Below are 22,803 nucleotides of genomic sequence, written 5' to 3'. Positions count from 1 at the left end.
AGCTAAAAATGTACTGGTACTTTTGGTTGAAACCTAAGCACGGCCAAACCTGGATTCTGGGCCAGTTTCAGCGCTAAAGCCAAAATCAAATTCAGTCAACCTCTAAAATAATCACACATCACCAAGCTTGCCATAAAAATGGCTGCCAATTCTTATGTTGTCTCTAATAAAAGGCACAAATATCTGTGAAGAATTATGCTACAGAACTGTATACAACTAAAGACTGTACCCTTTCATCAGTGACTTTACAAGGAAGTTGGGTACACAGAAACAAATTCTCAACAAATCAGGTAAATAAGTAACTCGGGGCTGGGCCTCAGCCTTTGCAAGCCATCAGTAATCTGTCAGGAATGTGCATAATTTTTAAAAAAAATTAAATTATACCTGACTTTATAGCTGCCAACTTACCCAGCTTGTTTTTTTTATTTGTTTTTAGTCTGGTTTCTTTATTCAAAGATTTTGCAAAATACAAAGGAAAACCAAGAAACAGCAAAACAACAACAAACTGAGATCCTTGACATTACATTACATAACATAACATATAAAATATAGTCAGGCAGTATCTTGAACAAAAGGAGATATAGGAGACCATTTATAGGTGAATTTATGTATCTTATTGAATTTCTTTGCTAGATAAATGCTTCAAATTTATATGTGGTGCATACCAAGCATCGCCATTGATTATAATGATTATTGATTATAATCCTTTCTATAACGTGTGATTCACAGTTTAAATGTTATATTGAAATCTCTTTGTTTTCAAGATTTCTTAACACAATCTGAATGCTCTTTACTGGATTCTTTGCTATCTCTTGCTCTAAAAATTATTTTAAATTCGTGTAAGAATCTACCCAGTTTCAGTAATGACATTTTAGGTCAGCCTTTGCTATGTAATACAGGAAAAGTTGTTTATCAAAGTTTTAGATACTGCTACAAACTGTTAACTGAAAATCAGAACTGGCCTAAAAAGTTGACCATGCTGAACAGATTCCAGCTGCAGTTTACTGTGCATTCTGAATCACCGATCTTCTTTTCTTTCCCGTAACATAGTACTCGGAAAGCAAACGGTCCCTTCTCCTTCTTGCACCTTTGATTAATGTAGCGCTGGAGCTTGGTTCTTCTCTAATTCACGTGCAACACTCTCAAAACTACTGCACAACCTGCTACAATTCTGCTCTCACCCCTCAGCCATGTGCTGAAGGAGAGGGACCCGCCCCCACCCTCAGCTGTCGCACGCAGTACCGTTCTGTCTCTAGCAAGCCGTCTACGTCAGCTGAGTTGCAGCCGCGTGGTGTGAGCCGCGCGCGCCAGTTGTCCTCTTGTCTGACTTCCGGCGGAAGCGGTGCTTCGTTTTCCGTTTCCGGGTAAGGGTTCCCGGGAGGAAGCAACGGGCCGGAGCGGCGGAGGCCTGTGTCATGGCGGAGCTGGTGCAGGGACAGAGCGCGGCTCCGGTGGGGATTAAGAACGAGGGATTTGCGGATGCGCTGCACCGGGTCCGGCAGGTAATGCGGTACAGGCCTGGGGGCGCGGGTGAGCCTCACGGGGGCGGGTGGCGCCCCTCCCTCGGTGACCATGCGGCCTGGGATGGAGGGGGAGCGCTGCCCCTGGAGCCTGCAGAGTCCAGCTGATACCGCATGTTTCTCTGTTCCACAGTGATGACTCCAGCAATAAGTAACTCGGTCCCAAAATACCCAGCCTGGCGTCAGCTATAAATATGTCCAAAGATGTGAGAGTCACCAGAAACACCTGACCCTGCCCGTAATGACCTGATTAATTCTGACACCTATCGTCCCATCAGTGGTCACTATTCCCCACCCCCTTTTAAGTGTCAATAACTTACCCATATGTAAAGGGATTTATATTTTAAAATTTTCATGGTTGACTCTTAGTAATACTTCTAAAACAAAGACCATACTATACATTTAAGAATTTAAAAACAGTATCTGAACTCAGATTTCCTGTGGAGGAGTTATACTTCACTGTCAGGAGTGACTTGCCACCACCTTTGTGTGTTTATCACAGCTCAAATGCTATCCTTTCATCTTACTGTACAGCTCAGAGTAAGAAATCAAAGAAAACACCAACAGAGACATAGTTGTTAAGTTCTGCCTATGTTTTCCTGAGTATGCATCTGTTCTCTGTCCAGAAAACCTTAGTAAGATCTGAGCTGATAAAAGTAATCATTGAAACAGTATGATGGAATTACAGCCCTCTGCAAATGGTTTGAAGAAGATGTTCTATAAAACTTTATACTGGATGCAACTACAAGTAAGATTGTACAAAACATCTCAGCAGCAGTGACTGAGTACAGTCTAGAAGATCTTCTAAAATGTCATCTTATATCCTGGAGAGTATTTCTGTGTGTGCATTTTTAACCTGTTAGCCATGGAAGTCTCTGGCCAGCGTCCTTGAGTAATGCTTCCCAGACATTCCACACTGTTCCTTATTTGTTACACCAGAAAGTAAAATTGTGGAATACCTTGTTTTAACCTAATAGGTGCAATAACTGTCATTCAAGGGGAGCTCTAAAGTCTATGGAAGGACTTTGGAAAGACTTCACAGGCCTAAAACTGTGTTTCAAGGGCATAACATGGATCCTTCCTGTTTAGATTCCAAATGAATTAAAGCAAATGTCTAAACTTGTATGTTGTAGTTTAAAAGGGTTCAATTCTTCAGTTGCCCTTCAGTTGTGAGATAATGGCACAAGTGATGTTGCCAATAGCATTCAAATATGTGGGATCCTGACAATTCATTATTATTATTTGCTAGCTGCAATTCAGTTAGGGTCCTGTTTACAAAGGTGCAGTAGTGTTTTTATTGTGTGCTAACCATGTAGATGCCCTTAATATTCCAATGGGCGTCTACTGCATTTAGCTGAGGGACCAAGAGCAGATATATGATGAGAACAAGATGTGAGGTACAGTCAGTTGTGATAATTTGATGATTAGCTAAAATTAAGGCAAGTTCTTTGTATAGTTAAGCAAGAGATAAGGAACTGATCTAAGTTACAGTATGTGTAGCAAGCTAGTCCAGGTGTAGAATGGGTGTCAATGTCTTGCTTTTGACTTGGCTCCTAAGCACGGATATTTGTAACTTGATTAAGGTTACACAGTTTCAGAGATGAGCCTTAACCTCATGTAGAAGCAGAAACAGCAAAGGTGACAGAAAAGTCCAACAAAACAAATGGTGTGGTGCAACAATTTATTCTAATATCAAAGACAGGTATTGATGACTCAACATGGGCCGTGTTTCAGCCACAAAGGGCCTGCCTCAGGAGTCAATACCAATAAATGCACTTGATCAGTATGTTATTACAGGATGGAATAAAGAAAGCACCAATCAAGCAGAAAGTATATTGTTCACCAAATTGTAGCTCTGACTGCCAGTGTAGAATCAAGGTAAAGACTAATTCTAAATGAAAGACCAATACTGGGCCTAATTCGGGGATGGGCAACCACGGTCCTCAAGGTCTACAACCCAGACGGGTTTTCAAGATTTCTGCAATGAATATACATGAGATCTATTTTCATCCAATGGAAACAGTACATGCAAATCAATCTCATGCATGCTCATTGTGGAAATCTTGAAAAGTCACCTGGGTTGTGTCCCTTGAGGACCATGGTTACCCAACCCTATCTAACTACTGGATCAGCCTTCCTTCCTGTTAATCAAGTACTGTCCGCTATCACTTTTACTCTTGGTTTTAAATTATAAGCAAGAGTGTCTTGTCTTTTTCTAAGCTGTGAGCATTTTGAAGGAGAGGGGAGCTTTTGCTCACGTTTTTTTCTGTGCCATTTATGGTGTGTTGAGTGAGAATTCAGTGCTTCCAGTATAAGGGTTAGTACAGTGTTCATCTTCACACTGTTAGTTGAAAGTGGAACACTTAGAGGCATATTTTCAAAGCACTTAGCCTTCCAAAGTTCCATAGAAACCTATGGAACTTTGGAAGGCTAAGTGCTTTGAAAATGAGCCCCTTACTAATTTTTCTTGTCAGGCATGTAAGATGGGGATGTGCTACTCCTGCAGGGAATATGGGGTGAAATGTATTTGAGACCAGAGAGGAAAGTGAGGTATTAGAATCTTAATGGTAACACAGTACTACAGTTTGAATTGTTTGCCTCCACTTCAGCACTGGGAATTAGTTATTTGTTGTGACATTTGTAGCTCTGGATATGTTTGAGACTATAGTAGGATGATGCTCATGATTCACTGTGGCTAGAAGCTCAGTACAGATGGTATTCTGAAATTGTCACTGTGCAAGTATACTTAGGTGCTCATTTTCAAAGCACATGGACTTAAGTTCTATATGTTGCTATGGAATTTTGTAAGTCTATGTGCTTTGAAAATGTCAAAAGTTTGCAATGTTATGCGTAATTGATTCTGACCTGTAAGTTTTGTGTGTAGTATTGATCATACCTCATTCAAGGTATTGTGATTCATTCAGAGTTTGAATTGGTGGAATGGTATATAAATTAAAATAAATTAAAAAAAAAAATCCTACAGAGCCTCCATTAAGTGCTTTGAATAAGAAAACATGTATAAACAGACTTCTGATTTTTCTACCTGTTTTAAATCCTAATATTTTACATGATTGACTAGTCCAACAGTCTAGCTGACCAGCTGCTTGTATTTTAAAATTGTTAGAAATACTCTAAAATTACAATAAAAACTTGCCTTGGAGTGCCCCAATCTATGTGCTGTCTTTGGCCTTACAGCCCAAGTAAAGCTGTTCACATTCAGTGTACCATAATACAAGTTCTCTTGTTGGCCAGATGGTATCTTTTCCTTTGGTTTTCAGCACTGTAATATGTTTTGTTTGTTTTGAGTGGGCTATTTTAAAGGTGTTTTTTTTCTCACAATTTCATTTTAACAAAGTATGTGGTCATTCCCAATTTACTCTAGATATCTAGTATTCGCAGGAAAGCTGTTGTGTGGTAGTTTTGTATTTTTTAAGGATCCTGAGGATGTTTGCAGTGAAAGTGGGATGAATAAACACTGACATAGGAGTGGTCTCATGGAAAATAAATGTAGGTGTGGCTTTTTGTTAAGGGGATAGTTCTGCTAAATTGGTGCTCAGGCAGCCAAAAGTCACAATAATTTCTTTTCACTTTAATATTGGTTATTAATTACTAAGGAGAGATTTAGCATTAACTTGTCTTTCTGTGCAGCAGATCATAGCACTCGCTCACCATATGCTCCTTTCTTCCTATCTTCTTACCACATTGCATTACATTTCAGTTAATTTTATTTATTATATTCTGTCCTGTAAATAAATGTTCTAGATAGATTCTAATAGTATATGCATAAAACAGAACAAAGCATATCTCCTCTCATATACATCCTTGTGCACTCAGACCCTTCGCTCATGTTTTCACACAGAAGAATGATGATGGTACCTCTAGCTGCCATGTCACCCCCAAGAAGTAGCATGAGTGTCATAGTTCGGTAGTATGCTATACCATCCTTAGAGATGCACAGCAAAGCTGGGACTGATGTGCTTTCACATGACACAGCTGAAATACCTCCTATGATAATTGTTCTCAAGTACCTGTAACCCATAAAAAAAGGGCAGGAAATAAATTGTGCTTTCCTTTCCATGTGGTTTGGCTAAGACAGATACGCATTTGAACCACAACTGACTACATCTGTTCTTGTATGCATGTTGTTGTCAATGTTGATGCTCCTACAATAGAATCTTTGAGTTCAGGCCAAATTTAGAGCAGTTGGTAGAGAATACCCAAGTAGATTAAGGATGACCGTTATGGACATCTCCCAGGTTTTTAATAAGGTCAAAGATGTCAGGCTTTTTGTTTACACTACTTTCACAGCTTGTCCACTGAGCTGATGTTGATAACAGGGCTTTGTGCTGTTTGGCTAACTTCCCTTTTCCGTAACATGGACAACATAAGCATTGCCATTCTGGAACAGACCAAAAGTCCATCAAGTCCAGTATCCTGTTTCCAGGTCACAAGTACCTGGCAAGATCCCAGAACAGTAACAAATTTTATGCTGCTTATCCTAGAAATAAGTAATGGATTTTCCCAAGTCCATCTTAATAATGGCTTATGGAGTTTTCTATTAGGAAATTATCCAAACCTTTTTTTTAACCCTGCTAAGCTAACTGCTTTTACCACATTCTCTGGCAACGAATTCCAGAGTTTAATTACACATGGCGTGAAGAAATATTTTCTCTGGCTTGTTTTAAATTTACTAATTGGCAGCTTCATTGCATGCCCCCTAGTCCTAGTATTTTGGAAACAGTGATTCACCTCTACCTGTTCCGTTCCACTCCACTTGGTATTTTATAGACCTCTATCATATTGCTTCTCAGCCGTCTATTGCCCTAGCCACTTTAGCCTTTCCTCATAGGGAAGTCATCCCATCCCTTTTATAATTTTTTTTCGCGCTTCTCTGTACCTTTTCTATTTCTGCTATATCTCTTTTGAGATGCGGTGATCAGAATTGCACACAATATTCAAGGTGCGGGCACACCATGGAGTGATAGAAAGGCATTATAATATTCCTAATAATTCCTACCATTCTATTTGCTTTCTTAGCCGCTTCTGTACATTGAGCAGAGGGTTTCAACATATCATCAACGATGACAGCTAGATCAACCAACCTCCTGTCTCCGTGTACTCTTTTCTAGAGGCAAGCTTGACTGCATCCAGTGAACTGCAGAAGAGCTTCTATGGGAAAATGTTTATTGCATTAAGGAAATGAGGTATTAATTTCACTCATGTGGGTTTGCTTCTCTAAGGGCTCAGGAAGCAATCTGTGGGAACTATAAGCGTTGTCGCAGTTTAAACATTCAGGTACATTGTGTCCAGAGCTTTAAAGGTCATGTGGGTGTCTAAAATTCTGATGGAAGAGACATGGGTAGTACTCAGGCCAGAGAGAGGAAGTTGTAGGAGCTGCCTCTGGCAGGGCTAGAGCTGGAGAGAGGAAGTCACTGCAGCTGCTGCCAGTGGGCTCAGAGCCAGGGAGAAATTGCAGTGGTGGCTGCCAGCAGGGCCACAGTTAGAGAGGAGGTCATAGTGGCTGTTGCTTCTAGGGCCCTGTTGATGGACCACAGAGGAGGAGGATGCTGGCAGAGAGATGGGGTGGAGAAAGAAGGGAGGAAGAATAAAACTATAAAGAGCAAAACACTCACTGTCCCTGCCATCTAAAAAAAATTATGGCAGGTACCTAAGTTTTCTAAATCTTATATTTTTCATCCTTGGGTGTGATGATGACTTGCTGTGATGTACAGCCCAGATTTCAGAACCCCATATACGAGTTTGAGTGGTTGGGTAAGTGCTGAGATTAATGAGCAGAGCATCAGTGATGTGCTGTTCTGACTGCCAGCTCCCTTCTTTCACTTCTTTGTCCCAGAAAAGCATTACAGCCATGCCCATTGCTGTTAGTGAGAGCAGTTTTGGTTCATATATTGGGTGACTTACTTGCCTTTGATCTAACTGAATTGAGCAATGTTTGGGTTAGCAATGGTTCTTCTGGAGATAGAGGTGGATGCATTTGAGTTAGCTGAGAATGGAAATGGATCTGTTATAAGTGCTGCATCCTAGAGCACTAAGTTAGTGGGCCAGTACAGCTAAGTGACAGGGAGGTGTGAATATGTTTGAGTGCCATAGCTGATCAGAATGTTAGATGGTGTACATCACCTCTAATGACAGGACTTTCTCTTCTTTTCCAGGCGCTGGGCTACTTTCTTAAATGTTGTTGGACAGGTGTGTGTCTGTCTGCAGTTCTGCTGCTTTTCAGACTTTAAATCAGCCTATTTTAATTTTTTTTTTTTTTTTGGAACTGCGAGGTCACTGGAAAAGATGTGCACTCTTACCTGAAGAGCCAGTGTTTCATCTTTATGGCCAGAAGAGCAGATCAGCAGCCATGAAGAATTTAGCTTGCAGACATGAGAAACAGTTTTCGTTTTGGGGTTGGACACTCATTTACTGGTTATATCTGTCCTTTCCTAAGTCATTGTCAGGCTTTTATATTCTTCCTAATAAGTTTTGTCTTGCTGATTCCCCCCCCCCCCCCCCCCCCCTTGTGTTAGGGCAGGGATGGGTAGCCTTGGTCGTTGAAGGCCACAACCCAGTTGGGCTTTCAGGATTTCCCCAATGAATATGCATCAAATTTATTTGCATGCATTGCCTCCATTGTATGCAAATAGCTCTCGTGCATATTTGGGGAAATCCTGAAAACCCAACTGGGTTGCGATCCTCAAGGATTGAGATTGCCCACCTCTGTGTTAGAGCATACAAAAACAAGACAGTGAGCTGACTGAAATTGAAGCAAACAATTTTGGCTTCATGCCCTTGGATTTCGTTGATGTCATGCTGTGCGCTTATGCTGCCCATTTCCAGATGTTACTGATGAAGGCAGAGCAACTTTGCATGTCAGACAGAGGTTAATAAGCTTTGCGTCCCCTGGCCTAACCCCCTTCGCGGTAACACCTCCCAACCATACTGGTAATAGAGGATGGGCAGTTTTCAAAAGTTCATTTCTAAGGTAAAGCACCATTTACTTGTGGAAATGACTGAAGTTTGCCCTTTGAGTGACACAGAAGTGTATTAACCTGTTGTAACACACTGGTGATGTGAACTGAATTTTGTATTCATAGGCACCACAGTGCACTACTGAATTAGGGCCCAACCTATGTCATTATTAGGGCTCTCTGAAATCTTGAGGTGGAGCTTGAAACAATGAAATTAAGAAGACTGAAACTGTCAATTAGATGAGCTTTTTGTTTTTTAGTGGTGTAAAGAAGTATTTTTCCCAGAGATGTTGACCACACTATTAATTATGTGCCAGAGAGCTGGAGAGGCCTACAACTTACAGAAGAGGTCACCCGGGTCTCTTCAAATTCAGGACATGTTGATTTTTATTTTTCTGTTAACAGACTTTTGACAGAAAATTTTCTGAGGCCCAGTTGGGGGTGAATCAGTCCCTTCAATTGGAGAACTGCACTCTGTCTAGTCCTTCACCAGTGTTGTGTCGTTTTGACTGTACCGGTGCATCATTTATTGCAAACCTTGGCAGATTTAATGTTTCATTGTCAGCACAGGGCAAGACCAGTTCTGTGGAGAATGATGGGAACACCTGGATGAGCAAAATGGCCATGAAGAATGTGCTTAAAATCAAATTGATGCTGTTTAAAGTTTTGCAGAGGTTTCACACAATAGTGGCCCTGCTTCTCTGTGTCCTAATCAAGTCCTTGCAGTTGAACCATATACCTTGGTGTTAAACTTCCACTGATTTACCTTAGCTAGACTCAGCACTGCTAATGATTGGGCAGCAGTAAATTAACTTTTCAGTCATGCAAATTGGGCGTTTTATAGCCTGGCTATTAGTTTAGTGCCCTGAAACACAATTGCAGATTGAAATTCAACACCTTATTGAAAGAGCCATGTAACATTCTGCACTTGAATTTAAGTTGTGAAGTGTGAAAGCCCTTGTGATCTTTGTGTAGTGCTGTGTACATTGACCAAGCTATCGCTGTTCTTTTGCTGCACTTACACTGGCTGTCTATAGAGACCAAATAACAGTTGAAGGTATCTGTGTTGGTCTGTAAGACTTCATGAGGAGATTCCCACTTATTTGATTGACTGTTTCTTTTTTGAATAGAGGTATTTTTAGATCTACTGGGAATCATTGTTTGTTACGTTTTCCTTCCATTCAGAAAATTAAAGCCTTGTGACCATTTAAGGCCTCTTTACCATATCAAGCAGCATCATATTGGAATCTTCTGCCTCTTTTTGTTAGACAAATAGATAATTATTATCAGTTCAGAAAGCTTCCATTCAGAAAATTAAAGCCTTGTGACCATTTAAGGCCTCTTTACCATATCAAGCAGCATCATATTGGAATCTTCTGCCTCTTTTTGTTAGACAAATAGATAATTATTATCAGTTCAGAAAGCTGTTGAAGATGTTTCTTCTTATCAAGTATTTTATGAACTTAAATCAGTGATCTGTTTTTGTTTATTTAAGTGGGTTTGATTTGGGGTTATTTGATGCACTGTAAATCTCTGGAGAATGCTTCAGATTTTTTTATTACCCACCTTGAACTTGATGGCTATTGCGGGATATAAGACTGTAAAATAATGTAAGCTGTATAAGTGGTATTAACTTCAATTGCCTGACATTTGGATTATGTTGGGATGGGATAAACCTCTGAGCCATGTGATGTAAAGTCTTTGCAAAAATAGGCAATGTGCATGCCAGTACTGACTCCAGTGAAGTATTAACACTAGCATTTGTTGAATTCTTAAGCTGGGCACTGAGTGGTCATGCTGGTGATCAAATCTTAGATGGTGAACCCTAGTATTGACCGCATTGATCTGAAGTCAATGGGTTTAACAGTCACAAAGCACAGTTTAATAGAAATACTTTGGGACTAGCACAGTGGTTCCCAAACTTTTTCAGTTCAAGACACCCTTAGTGTCTGAGAAATGTTTTGCGGCACCCTCCCCCACAGGTCTTCACCCGCCTGGCCACACAGGTCTCTACTCCCCCCCCCCCCCCCCCCCCCCGCTACACATCATGTCCAGTATTTCTCCCTCTCTCCCCCATGCACCATCTCTCCCTTCCCCTTCTCCTCCTTCAGCTCATGTCCAACCCTTATGCTCCTCATTCCTCCTGCAGCATCCCTCCACCACCCCACCCACAATTCTTCCTCTGTTTGAACGGGTTCCTGGCAGCAACAGCAATTCCCACATAGTGTCTGTAGATTTCCTTGAACTTCATATAACTTTGTTTAAATATGTTGACATTAAGTGATGTCCTGGCGCTTGCCTGTGAACCTCCCATCTGCCCCACGGCACCCCTGTCATTTCGCCGTGGCGCAGAGTTTGGGAAACGCTGGACTAGCAGTTTGTAAGATTTTTGCTAGTGGTGTACCAAGAAATGTACCTTGCATTTCCTTTTCTGGGGAAACCCTACATTATCTTTTCTCCTCTACCTAGAACTGGAAGGTAGCGCTATGAGCCTTTATTCATGACTACTTGGATTGTTCCTCTGGCACATCATTTAGCTAAATCATTAAATTCCTTGTCATCAAGCAGATGAAGCCATTACGTATGGGTTGTGTCCATCAACCTGCAGGGGGAGATAGAGAGCACTCAACTTTTCACAGTGCCTCATGGCCAGCCAGCTCCACTGCCTCTTCAGTATTCTCTATCTCCCCAAGCAGGGTGGCTGCAGCTTCTTCGAGCTCCATCAGAAATCTGCCTGGGGGTGGCTCCTGGCTTGCCAGTTGTTAGCCGGGGTGTTAGAGGCTATAGCAGCTTCACTTTGAAGGCACATAGGTTAGCCCTTTCCCTGCCTTACCCATGCCCCCGTGGATGTGGACATATTAGCTTGCTTTTCCCTGTCCTTTCCCACTCAGTGGATGCAGGCACATTGGTTCGCCGTTCCCTGCCTTTCCCACTCATCTGAGCCTCCGGAGTTCTTATTACCTCTGCTTTCCTCACAGCGTTAAAAAAAAAAAAAATGGAACAGAGGTTTTCCTTTGATTCTTCTATGGGACCGGAGCTGTGATACTCGGTCCGGTGAGGTAAGAGTGTTTTCTAACTCCTCCTATTTGATGAGGAGTTGGAAAAAAAAATTGTTAAAGGCCTGGGAGATCCTAAACCCCAGCGCTTGCCCGAAGATAGGCCGAGGCCTTCATCCAAGGGCCAGGTGGTCCACTCCTCTTATAGACCTCGCTTCCGTGAAGCTAGAAGGTACCGCCCGGGGCATTCTGCTGGGTTCACTTCTCATGCCTGTTTTTCAGCAGAGGAACTCCTTTCGCTCGGACGAGCGTTCCGCAGCCACCGGCTCTAGGCCTGGAGTTCAGGGGCGACCCTCTTAATGATGGTGCGCTGGCCCCCTCCTCGCTTCCTGTCATCGGAGGACGTCTTTCCCTCTTTGCCGAGGAGTGGGCCAATATTTCCTCAGATCAGTGGGTTCTGGACCGGATCAGAGATGGCTACAGAATAGAATTCAACGCCCCAGTAAGAGACGTGGTGGGGAGTCCCGATGCAGTTCTGCCGGCAAACGGGCGGAGGTAGAGGAGACTTTGCAAGGTCTGATCCAGTTAGGGGCTGTGTCCCCGGTACCTCCCGCCGAACACGGCTACAGCCGATACTCCATCTACTTTGTGGTGCTGCGAAAAGGTGGGTCTTTTCGCCCTATTCTGGACTTAAAAGAATTAAACAAGTCCCTGAGAGTGCGGCATTTCCACATGGAAACCCTGCGCTCCGTCATTGCTGAGGTACAGCCAGGAGAGTTTCTCACGTCTCTAGACCTGAAAGAAGCTTACTTGCACATACCAATTTGGCCTCCGCGCCAGAAGTTTCTGAGGTTTGCGGTGTTGGGAAAACATTTCCAGTTCCGGGCCTTGCCTTTTGGCCTCGCCACAGCTCCCCGAACCTTTTTGAAGGTAATGGTGGTAGTAGCTGCTTTGCTCAGGCGAGAAGGTATCAGGGTTCACCCGTACCTAGATGACTGGCTCATCAGAGCAGACTCTGTAACAGAGAGCTATCAAGCTACAGCCAGAGTGGTCTCAGTACTTCAATCTCTAGGCTGGGTCGTCAATATGGCCAAGGGTCACCTGACCCCCTCGCAATCTCTAGAATATTTGGGGGCCAGGTTCGACACAGACTCGGGCTATGTATACCTACCCGAGCTAAGGCGGTGCAAGCTTCAGAATCAGGTCCGTCTGCTCCTGAGGATGCCCCGCCCGCGAGCTTGGGACATTGACCAGCTGCTGGAATCGATGACAGCCACATTGGAAGTGGTGCCTTGGGCGAGAGCGCACCTGCGACCTCTACAGTATTCCCTACTTCAAAGATGGTCTCCAGTTTCTCAGGATTATCAATGCAGACTTTCTTGGCTCCCTGCAGCCTGACTTAGCATGGAGTGGTGGCTCTCAGACAGCATGCTGCGACGAGGAATGCCGCTGGCGCTCCCCGATTGGTGTCTAGTAGTGACAGATGCCAGCCTGAAGGGCTGGGGCGCACATTGCAAGGGGAAGCATGCCCAGGGTCTATGGACACCCGAGGAGTCGGAGTGGTCCATCAACCGCCTGGAGTTGAAAGTGGTGTTTCAGGCACTTCTGGCCTTTCAAGTGACCCTGGAAGGATTGGCTGTCAGAGTGATGTCGGACAACACGACAGCAGTGGCCTACGTAAATCGACAAGGCGGCACTCAGTGCAGAGCACTGGCCGCGCAGGCCGAACAGATTTGCCACTGGGCCGAGCTGCATCTTCAGTTTCTTTCGGCAGCTCATATTGCAGGTCAGAGCAACGTGCAAGCCGATTATCTAAGCAGGCATCAGATCGATCCAGCAGAATGGGAACTAGCAGACGAAGTATTCCTGCAGATATGTGCCAAATGGGGCAAGCCCGTGATGGATCTTATGGCGACAAGTTCAAATGCCAAAGGCCCATGCTTCTTCAGCAGACGGAGAGATCCTCGCTCGGCAGGGTTGGATGCCTTGACTCAGCCCTGGCCTCCGGGCCTACTATATGTGTTCCCTCCGTGGCCCTTGATAGGGCGCGTGCTCCTGCGTATTCGGCTGCACCCAGGAGAAGTGGTCCTCATCGCCCCGGATTGGCCCAGGAGGCCTTGGTATGCGGACCTCTGACAGATGCTAGTGGAGGCTCCCCTTCCTTTATCTCTGGTACCGAACCTGTTGTCACAGGGCCTGGTAGCCATGGAGGATGCCTGCCGCTTTGGTCTTATGGCATGGCGATTGAGAGGGCGCAATTGAGGGACAAAGGCTATTCAAACACAGTCATTTCCACTCTCCTGCAGGCCTGCAAGCGTTCCACTTCCGTGGCTTATGCCAGGATTTGGCGCCAGTTTGAGTCTTGGTGTGCTTCAAAAGCGATCACACCCATGCGGGCTCCTGTCTTGCCAATTCTGGACTTTTTGCAGGATGGTGTACAAATAGGCTTGGCCTATAATTCCCTGCGGATGCAAGTGGCAGTGTTGGCCTCCCTTCGTGGTAAGGTTGAAGGCGTGTCTTTAGCTGCTCATCCAGATGTGGCACGGTTTCTTAGTGGGGTGCTTCGGCTCTGGCCTTCCGTGTGAGCACCCTGTCCAGCTTGGAACCTGGGGCTAGTTTTGAAGGCCCTGCAGGCTTCTCCTTTTGAGTCATTTCGGCGAGCATGGGAGAAAGATTTGACACTAAAGGCCGTTTTTTCTTGTGGCCATTACTTCGGCGAGACGGGTGTCAGAGCTCCAGGCGCTGTCCTGTAGAGACCCATTTCTGCAATTCTCAGAGTCCGGGGTCACGGTTCGGACTGTGCCTTCCTTCATGCCTAAGGTGGTTTCAGTTTTTCACCTAAACCAGCCTATTTTCTTGCCCTCCTTTGATAAGGAGGAGTTTCCAGAATCTTTTGGGCAGTTGCACCTGTTGGATGTGCGCAGGACTCTGCTGCAGTATCTGCGAGTTACTATCTCTTTCAGGATCTATGATCATCTGTTTGTTTTGCTATCAGGTCCTTGCAGAGGGTCTCCAGCGTCTAAAGCCACTATTGCCCGCTGGCTCAAAGAAACTCTTTTCAGCTTATCTGCTTGCCGGCCAGTCTCCGCCTGTAACCTTTAAGGCGCATTCTACCAGAGCGATTTCTTCCTCTTGGGCTGAAACTGGAGCATTCTCTCGTCAAGAGATATGCAGTGCAGCAACATGGGCTTCTAAGCTACCTTTTGCCCGACATTACAGGCTGGATGTGGCTGCTAGTAGGGATGCGCGTTTTGGAGCACAAGTGCTAGCACGTGGTGTGACCTGTTCCCACCCTATATAGGGATTGCTTTGTTACATCCCATACGTAATGGCTTCATCTGCTTGATGACAAGGAAGGGAAAATTAGGTTCTTAACTTGGTAATTTTCTTTCCTTTAGTCATAGCAGATGAAGCCATGAGCCCTCCCTGTATGATTGTCTGTATGCTGTGAATCTGTTTCAGGTTCTGTTCTTGTTTCCTGAAGTTCCTTCCTTGGGAGAAAGTTGGAAAACAGTCTTCAGGATTCATGTTCACTTATAGGAGGATGAGTCCATTCCCTCCAGTTTATGTTTTGGAGGATGAGTTTATTTCTTACAGGAGGTTGCGTGTATCCCCTCCAGTTATACAATAAGGAGGACGAGTTTATTCCCTCCAGGAGGATGTGTTCATTCCCTCCTTTTGAGTTCATGCCCTTGTTAAGGGGCCATTGTTCGCTGTGAGAAAAGTTCATGTTATTCCCATTGCGGTTTGCCATACTGCTTTGGAAGCTTCAAATACTGAAGAGGCAGTGGAGCTGGCTGGCTATGAGGTACTGTGAAAAGTTGAGTGCTCTCTATCTCCCCCTGCTGGTTGATGGACACAACCCATACGTAATGGCTTCATCTGCTATGACTAAAGGAAAGAAAATTACCAAGGTAAGAACCTAATTTTCCCGTAGAGGGCCTTGGCTAGGAGCTTCCACAACCCTGACATCATGATACTTAAATCCAATCAGTAGGTGTCACTGTGGCATGATGCCCAGGTCTCTGTCACCCTTACTTCCTCAGAGGCTGTGTGCCGCATCCCTAGTTCAGCTCCCCCATCCACTCAGAAGATGTCACCCAGGAATCAGACTTGGGTTCATAGCATGGACCACTGGACCCCCCCCCCCCCCCCACCTTGCATTTCTGAGAGCTCATTTCCAGATAGAAGGGATTCAGCAATGACAGAACAATTATTCAGTAAATGCTGTTGTAAGAAGGAGCCTGAGAGAAATCGTTTCATGACTAACATATTTTATTTTTCTAAAATGGATTATTTTAAAGGGTTTTTTTTCCACAATTAACAGACAAAATATCTGGGGGTAAATATTCAGCCTGCAGACTTGAATGTTTGCTGACTGCCACCAGTGTTATTCCTGGATATTCAGTGCCAGGCCATGTCAGAGCTTTGGTATTGAATATACGGTTTATGCAGCACTGGCTAACACGTCGGTTAAGTCGATATTCAGAATTTAACCAGTCACAGGTTGCCATATAAAGAGAGGACGGTGTTTTATGCAGTCCCATTTATGTGGTTACCCTAGCTGGTTAAATACTGAATATTGGCACTTAACTAGCCAAGTGCTGACTCTGTTCCTGGAATGCCCCCCAAATAGCCGGTTTTCATTTAAGTGCTAACCACTAATTTTCAGCAGCGATAACTGGTTGTGTCGCTGGAAATTAGGTGATAGCCCCGAGCAAGCAATTTAACTGGTCAGCAGCCATTTCTGGCCAGTTAAATCATTTTGAATATTTACCAGTTGGTCTTTCCCAATTTACTCTGGATATCTAGTATTTGCAGAAAAGCCGTTGTGTTGTAGTTTTATATTTTTTAAGGGACCTGAGGATGTTTGCAGTGAAAGTGGAATGAATAAACAGACTATAGATGTAAGGAGTGTCTCATGTGGAACTAAATGTAGGTGTGGCTTTTTGTTAAAGGGGTAGTTTGACTAAATTGGTACTCATGACTTTTGGCTGCCTGATCATTTCACTTTAATATTGGTTATTATCACTCTTAACTTTGGGAATCTCTTGCCTTTGCCATGTGCCTGTAAGTAAATGGAACTGTACCTATGCCAAAGCAGTTCTGGGTGTCAGTACTAACCCTATAAGACCTTGACATCACTCACAGGTTCAGCATGTTTAGTTTAATATAAGTATTTAAAGTCCACTTTGCCATCTTTAGTTGAAGGTGGATTGCGCCGATTGCATGCAGATTTTTGAAGAATGATTTTTAGAATCAGTGAATCCACATTAAAATATCCTGGCCATTGCACCTTAAATATTTCAATTGTGTTTATTGGAAAATTTTAATTTGGAAATGCACAAATATCTTAGCTGGGATGAAGCATGAGATTCTGTTTGAGTACAAGTAGAATAAGTGGTGATGAGCTGGTTAGAATAAGCTGGGTGTATCGTTTCTCAAGGTCACCCAAAGAGATTAGCTAGCCTCGCTTATCTCTCTGCCCAACTATTGGCAATGTGTTACTATATGTGCAATTGCAGAACATATTGTAATGGCTATAAAAGCAGAAGTCCTTGCAAGAATAGAGAGGGATGCAGCTCTTTGTCTTGAGCTGCCGCTGTGAGGCACCAAACTGCAGGCATTGATCTAAAGTCTCCATAGAGGAATGTCTTGATAGGGTTTGCAATGTGTGTAAACTCCCATTTAAAGTTTTTACCTGTTTTTTTTTTTTAAAGAACTGTGTGCTAATTGAATTCACACAGAAAGAATCTAAGAGTGCTTTGAATGTTTTACACTCCCTTGATGTATCCCATAAATAAAGAATAATCCTGTATTGTCGGGTTCCCTTTCTTAACCTTTCAGATCCCTAAAGACCTCCATGATGATATTTCTCCCAAAGAAAGCCACTCTGGGTCAGGGCTTAATAAATGTGAGAACTTGAAGATCCTCCTTATGACCCTCTATTCTTCATTTTGCAGGTTGCACTTTGTATGAAGCTGCACTTCTCACTTTCTCTAACTTTGTTTTTTGATCCTTTACAGATAGCTGCTAAAATTGGTGATGGAATTCCTCATCTAAATAACTCAACCCCACTGGTGGATCCCTTAGTCTATGGCTATGGAGTACAGAAACGGCCCTTGGATGATGGAGGTATGTTGCTTCTTATACCTTCTTGTGTTGTCATCTTGTTCTCCATTTTTCTAGTTGTATTTGAATTCTTTCTCCTGAAGCCATAAATAAAATCATCCTGCAGCAGGGGCCAGAAGAGTGCATGTCCTAGTGTTGGTGTTCAGTTAAAGGTTGGCCCTTATGACTGCTCCCTCAGGATCTTCTGCTTCACATCCTCTCAGGGTACTGTTATTCAATTGTTCCATATCCTCTATTACAAAGGTTACCGCTGTTCTAAGTTACTACTGGGAAAGGGCCCTAGGCTTCATAGCAGTGAAGTGTGCTGTCCTAAGGCCAGCTACTTGTCCCTGGTTCAGGGTAGGGCGCTGAGGAGTTAACGTTCACAAGCCTCTGGAGGAAGGGATGGGGATGGTTTCATTATATCTTAAATTTGTTGCAAGTGATCAATGGCATACAAATATATTTAAGTAAACATCTACATACAGTGAGAGTTCTGCCACCACACAGCAGTGGCACCTGTACAAAGTCTCTAGATCAGAGGTTGACACTGTCTTTGGCCTCTCTGCCTGTTCTCATGAGATGCAGATAGTGTGTCCCTGTTAAAATCAGGCTGCTTCATATTTTCCTTCATCTTTGGGGTGAGAGGGGATAGAGTGTCCCCCAGGTGAAATTCTGCTTCCTTTGGGTACCACCTTAGGAAGCAGGTACTGACTCAGGAAGCAGCTGCTGCCCTCAATATGTCCCTGCCATTTTCAAGTTTTGTGGATCAGCACAGCTGGCCCAGGATGTCTGAAAATGATGATTTTTGTGCTGCAGTAAGAACAGCTAACTGACTAGCACTTGCTTATATGCCATCCTATCACAAGTGCATTTTGGGAGCTGAAAGGCTCCAGTGCAAGTGTTGCATACTGGGTTATGGAGAGAGCCCCAGTTGAGGTTTGTTACTGTGTTGGCTTGACAGGGTAGGACAAGGGACTGTGAGAGTATTTGAATGAAGCTTGTGGTTCCACAACCCCATTAAGGACAAACTAAAATTGAGCTGGAACGCCAAAGCATCAGGAAGCTCCTGGGTACAAAAAGTGCTTGAAAATGTTAACTGCTCCTCAGCATTCATACATACATAACATAGTAAATGATGGCAGATAAAGACCTGAATGGTTCATCCAGTCTGCCCAACAAGATAAACTCATTTTACATGTACTTTATATGTATACTTGAGTTTGATTTGTCCTTGCAGTTCTCAGGGCACAGATCGTAGAAGTGTGTTCTTGTACTAAAAAGTTCTGAAGCTAACATTGAAGCCTCTTAAATTTACACTCCAGCCCATCCATATCTATCCAGTTAGTAAAAATCTGTTTTAGTACTTTTTTTTTCACTGCTGTCTATATGGAATAAGACTACAAAGAGAGATCTTGTATGGGTGGTGGAGAGGGAAGTTTACACTGGATAAATCTAAGAAGCCAAGGAACCATTTCACAATCAACAGGAGCCAAAGCTGTGTCTTAAGAAACCAGGTCACCCAGTGTTTGTTCCAGGAAATTTTAGACTCGAATCTTCTGCTGATTGAAGCTTTTGGGGATATAAATCCCATTTCTTAGCATCTGCTCCATTGTTCTGAACCAGTGGGTGTTATCCCTTCCTACCAGCAGGTGGAGGTAAAGAAAACTGAATTTTGCCAGTGACATCAGCATAAGCAGAGGTGCTCCTTGGAACAATCCCCTATTTTTCTCTACCTTCAGCAGGTGATAGGTTGTGTTAATGGTGCTCCTGTCCCTGGCCTAGCTCTCCACTCTGCTGTCTGCAGCCACACAATATGGTCAAGCCTAACGACTGTTCTCAGGTCACAGGACCAGGTGCTGCGTATAACTAGTAGTGCTATAGAAATGATTAGCTGTTGTAGTAATAGTAATAGTTGAGTTTGGAGCTTGGTTCCACAACCCTCAGTCATACTTCTTAGTACTACTGTGTGAGGCTTTGTCTCAGTCCTGTGGGGCCTTGGCCGAGGAGTGCGGGTCCCCATTCCCCCACCCCTCTTGCTTGTTCACCCTGTTTGGGTGTTTTCCCCCACAGGGTCTCCCTGCAGCTCCAAGGTTTTCCAAAAGTGGTCACTTCGGCAGCATATATACCACAAAGAAAAATGTTTAGTTCAGTTGGCATGGCTAGCTTCATGCCCTTGGCTAGCTAATGCTATTATAAAGTACTAAGTAGAGAATTTCCCTGTAGGCACATCCAGAGTGCCAGGGACAGCAGAGATGCTGGAGCCCTGGGCCAAGGTAGGCTGGGACAGTCAGGCAGGCCAGCACGGGTCTCTCAGACCACCTCTTTGTACTTTTCCATGGTTCTCGGAAGGATCAGGCAGCTTCGAAGGCCTCCATTGCAAGGTGGATTAAGGCAGCTATTGAGTCTGCTTACATCAGCAAGAGTCATCCAGGGGCTCAGGCCACTTCCTGGACAGAGACCCGGGTGGTATCCCCTGAGGAGATATCCCAGATGGCAACTTGGTCATCGCTTCATCCGTTTGCTAAGTACTGCAGATTGGACATGCTGGCCAGAACCTGCTCAGACTTTGGCACAGCTATCATTTGGGGGGGGGGGGGGGGGGGTCTTGTCTTCCCCTGCCCAATAGATCTGCTTCGGTACATCCCATTGGTTCAGAACAGTGGAGCTGATGTTAAGAAAGGAGAAATTGTCTCTTACCTGATAATTTTCTTTTCTTTGGTCAGCAACACTTATCTGAAGTCCTGCCCTTGGAAGACCTTAGCCTGGGGTTCTAATTGTGCTCTGTTCTTCCTTTTCAGTGCTTCAAAAAAACAATTTTCATTTTTTGATTGGCAGCTGTACGGGTTCCCATGATATGGCTGTATCCTGATATATGCAGGGTAGCGAGTGCCATTCTGTGGTGGTTAGCTTGATTATCATTGCAATTGCAGTGGTTGATGGGGCATGGGTGTGTTATAAAGGGACCTTCTGTTGCTTGGGCAGATTGTTACTGGATTGTTCCAAGGAGCACCTCTGCTTATGCTGGTGATGTCACTGGCAGAATTCAGTTTTCTCTATCTTTGCCTGCTGGTAGGAAGAGATAACACCGTTGCTGACTAAAGAAAAGAAAATGATCAGGTAAGACACAAATTCTCCTTTACTGTGTTTTGTTTCAAGCCCAGTTAGCACATGATTGAGATCCTTCAGAAGTGGTGGTTGATGTGTTAAAATGCAAAATTATATTCAGGTGCTTTCTACAGTTTTCATCTGCATTTTACATGTTAGAAGTGGTAATCAAAGTACTCATATTAGTGCACACACTGCAGATAATTGTATTTTACTCCCAAGTACCCTTGAAGATTTGCAGCTGTTTCCTCTGTCACTGTTTTCCAGCCAGTACAGCATGTGTAGTGTTGAAAAATCCAGAACTATGAGCATTATCTCCCCCATCTTAAACCTGCCTGTGGGAACACCCTTTAAAGTGTGGATAATAGAGGATCAGCAGTTTTCAAAAAACCCATTTCTGTAGCTAAAATGCTGTTATACTTGTGGAAATGGCTTTTGAAATTTGCCCACAGTGGCGTCATTTTTTTATAAAGCTGCTTCCATGGGTAATGCATACTACCCTTGTAGAAAAGGGCTCTTATAAATTGTATGGGGGGTATATAATCTTTAAAATGTGAGTCTCTCTTATGTGTCTGTGTGTAGGAATTCTTGGACAGGGTTGTAATTACAGAAGTGTTCTACAAAGTATGCTTGTACATATATAGAGAACATGCACAAATTTATACCCTTTTTTGAGATGGGTGTAAATTCTTGTGTAAAGGTTCGCACAGAATTGAGACTGATTCTGGAAGCCAGTTTTAGAAAGACACATAGGCACCTATACTACCTTTATAAAAAATGCTTAAACTAAGCTTATTTTTGGACTTTTCACATAGGTGTCCTGTTATAAAATTACCCTCCTTTTCCATATAACTGACTAAGAAACACATCCACTTCATTGTAACACACTGAGGATGTAACTGAATTTCAGATTCAAAGGCAGAATTAGGGCCCACCCCGTGTCAACAGTTGGGTGCTTTGAAGTCTTGTGAAAATGAGATGACTGACACTTTCAGATTATTGAAAGATTTTGGGTCAGTGACAGGAAGTTGTATCCTAGAGTGGTTCAGCAAGGTATTCAAATTACCACTTGCACCCCAGAGTTGACCCCTGTTTCCACATATTCAAGTGGAATAACACAGCAATGACACCTCCTCTCCCCCCCCCCCCCACATACATCACTAGAACAAGCACTCATTATTTTGCTATATTCTCCATATAGCAAAGTGTAATCTTTCTCTAAAATGTCATCTTAAAGTGCATCCTAGAACTGAGCACCAAATTCCTGTTCTAGCTGCCTGATACTTCCTGTGGCAGTAATTTTAATTTGCCTACTCATGCAATACACATATCATTTTGTGCTGTAGTCTTAAATTCCAAGTGATTAATAAATAAGAAATAGTATAACCACATCTTCTGCATATGTGGCTTTAGTAAGTTTCACTGTGTTTAGTGGTGGCAGAAGCAGATTCTCCCTCTGTCAGATCAGGCATATCTGAGTTGTTACCTTTATTGCATCAGCTTATTTTGCAACAGCATAGGACATTTTCTAGAAGTGTGTTATGTAATAGGCACTTGCTTTGGGTTTCTGACAGCTTGGTATAGTTTTAAATAGTATATATTGAATCTTCAAAGGACAGCGTGTTGTAGCATGTGAAGGTGGTTTGGAAGGTGAATAAATTTTAAAAGTTCTTTAGGCTCTCCCTGTCACTCTGTCTCCCAGAAGACGTAGTGTATGTCCCTTCTTTCTTTTCCTTCTTTATCTTTCTTCTTTTCCATGCAACAGACCAGCTGCTTGCAAAAAATTATTCTGTGAATTTTTTCCCTCACCCACCTTACCTCTTCCTTCCGGGGACTCACATCTGCATGCTGAACCATAGTCTGGTCTGTAGCTGGCAAGTAAGAAACATTCTTCAGATGTTTTGTGGAGCACCAGATTCTTTTTTTAATGCCTCCTACCTTTTTTTTTTTTTTTGCATGTATGCATGGTGTACTTAAATGTTCTTAATTGAGGCATACCGTTGCACCGATCTCTGCAGGAGAGCAGGCACTGCCGCAGACATACTGGTGACATCATTAGGGCCCGAGGTGCTTCTTAGGAGACCCCCGTGCCAA

The 22,803-nt window shown here is 43.5% G+C and overlaps 1 protein-coding gene across 3 annotated transcripts in view; it reads left to right on the top strand.

Moving 5' to 3' along the window:
- The first annotated feature begins 1,326 nt into the window (after nucleotides 1-1,326).
- FUBP3 (far upstream element binding protein 3) overlaps nucleotides 1,327-22,803 on the top strand; it is a 93,711-nt gene continuing 72,234 nt past the window's right edge. For 2 of the 3 annotated variants that reach the window (XM_030207827.1, XM_030207828.1), the window contains exons 1-2: nucleotides 1,327-1,502; nucleotides 17,517-17,625. In XM_030207827.1, coding sequence (XP_030063687.1) covers nucleotides 1,416-1,502; nucleotides 17,517-17,625 — 196 coding nt within the window. In that variant the 5' untranslated portion in view covers nucleotides 1,327-1,415. The remainder of the gene's footprint in view (nucleotides 1,503-17,516; nucleotides 17,626-22,803) is intronic. The other variant, XM_030207825.1, reaches the window with a different exon arrangement.

Source organism: Microcaecilia unicolor, chromosome 6, assembly GCF_901765095.1.
Source record: "Microcaecilia unicolor chromosome 6, aMicUni1.1, whole genome shotgun sequence".
Taxonomy (NCBI): Eukaryota; Metazoa; Chordata; class Amphibia; order Gymnophiona; family Siphonopidae; genus Microcaecilia; species Microcaecilia unicolor.
Note: the sequence above shows the minus strand (reverse complement) of the source record. Positions and strands in the feature narration are given on the sequence as shown.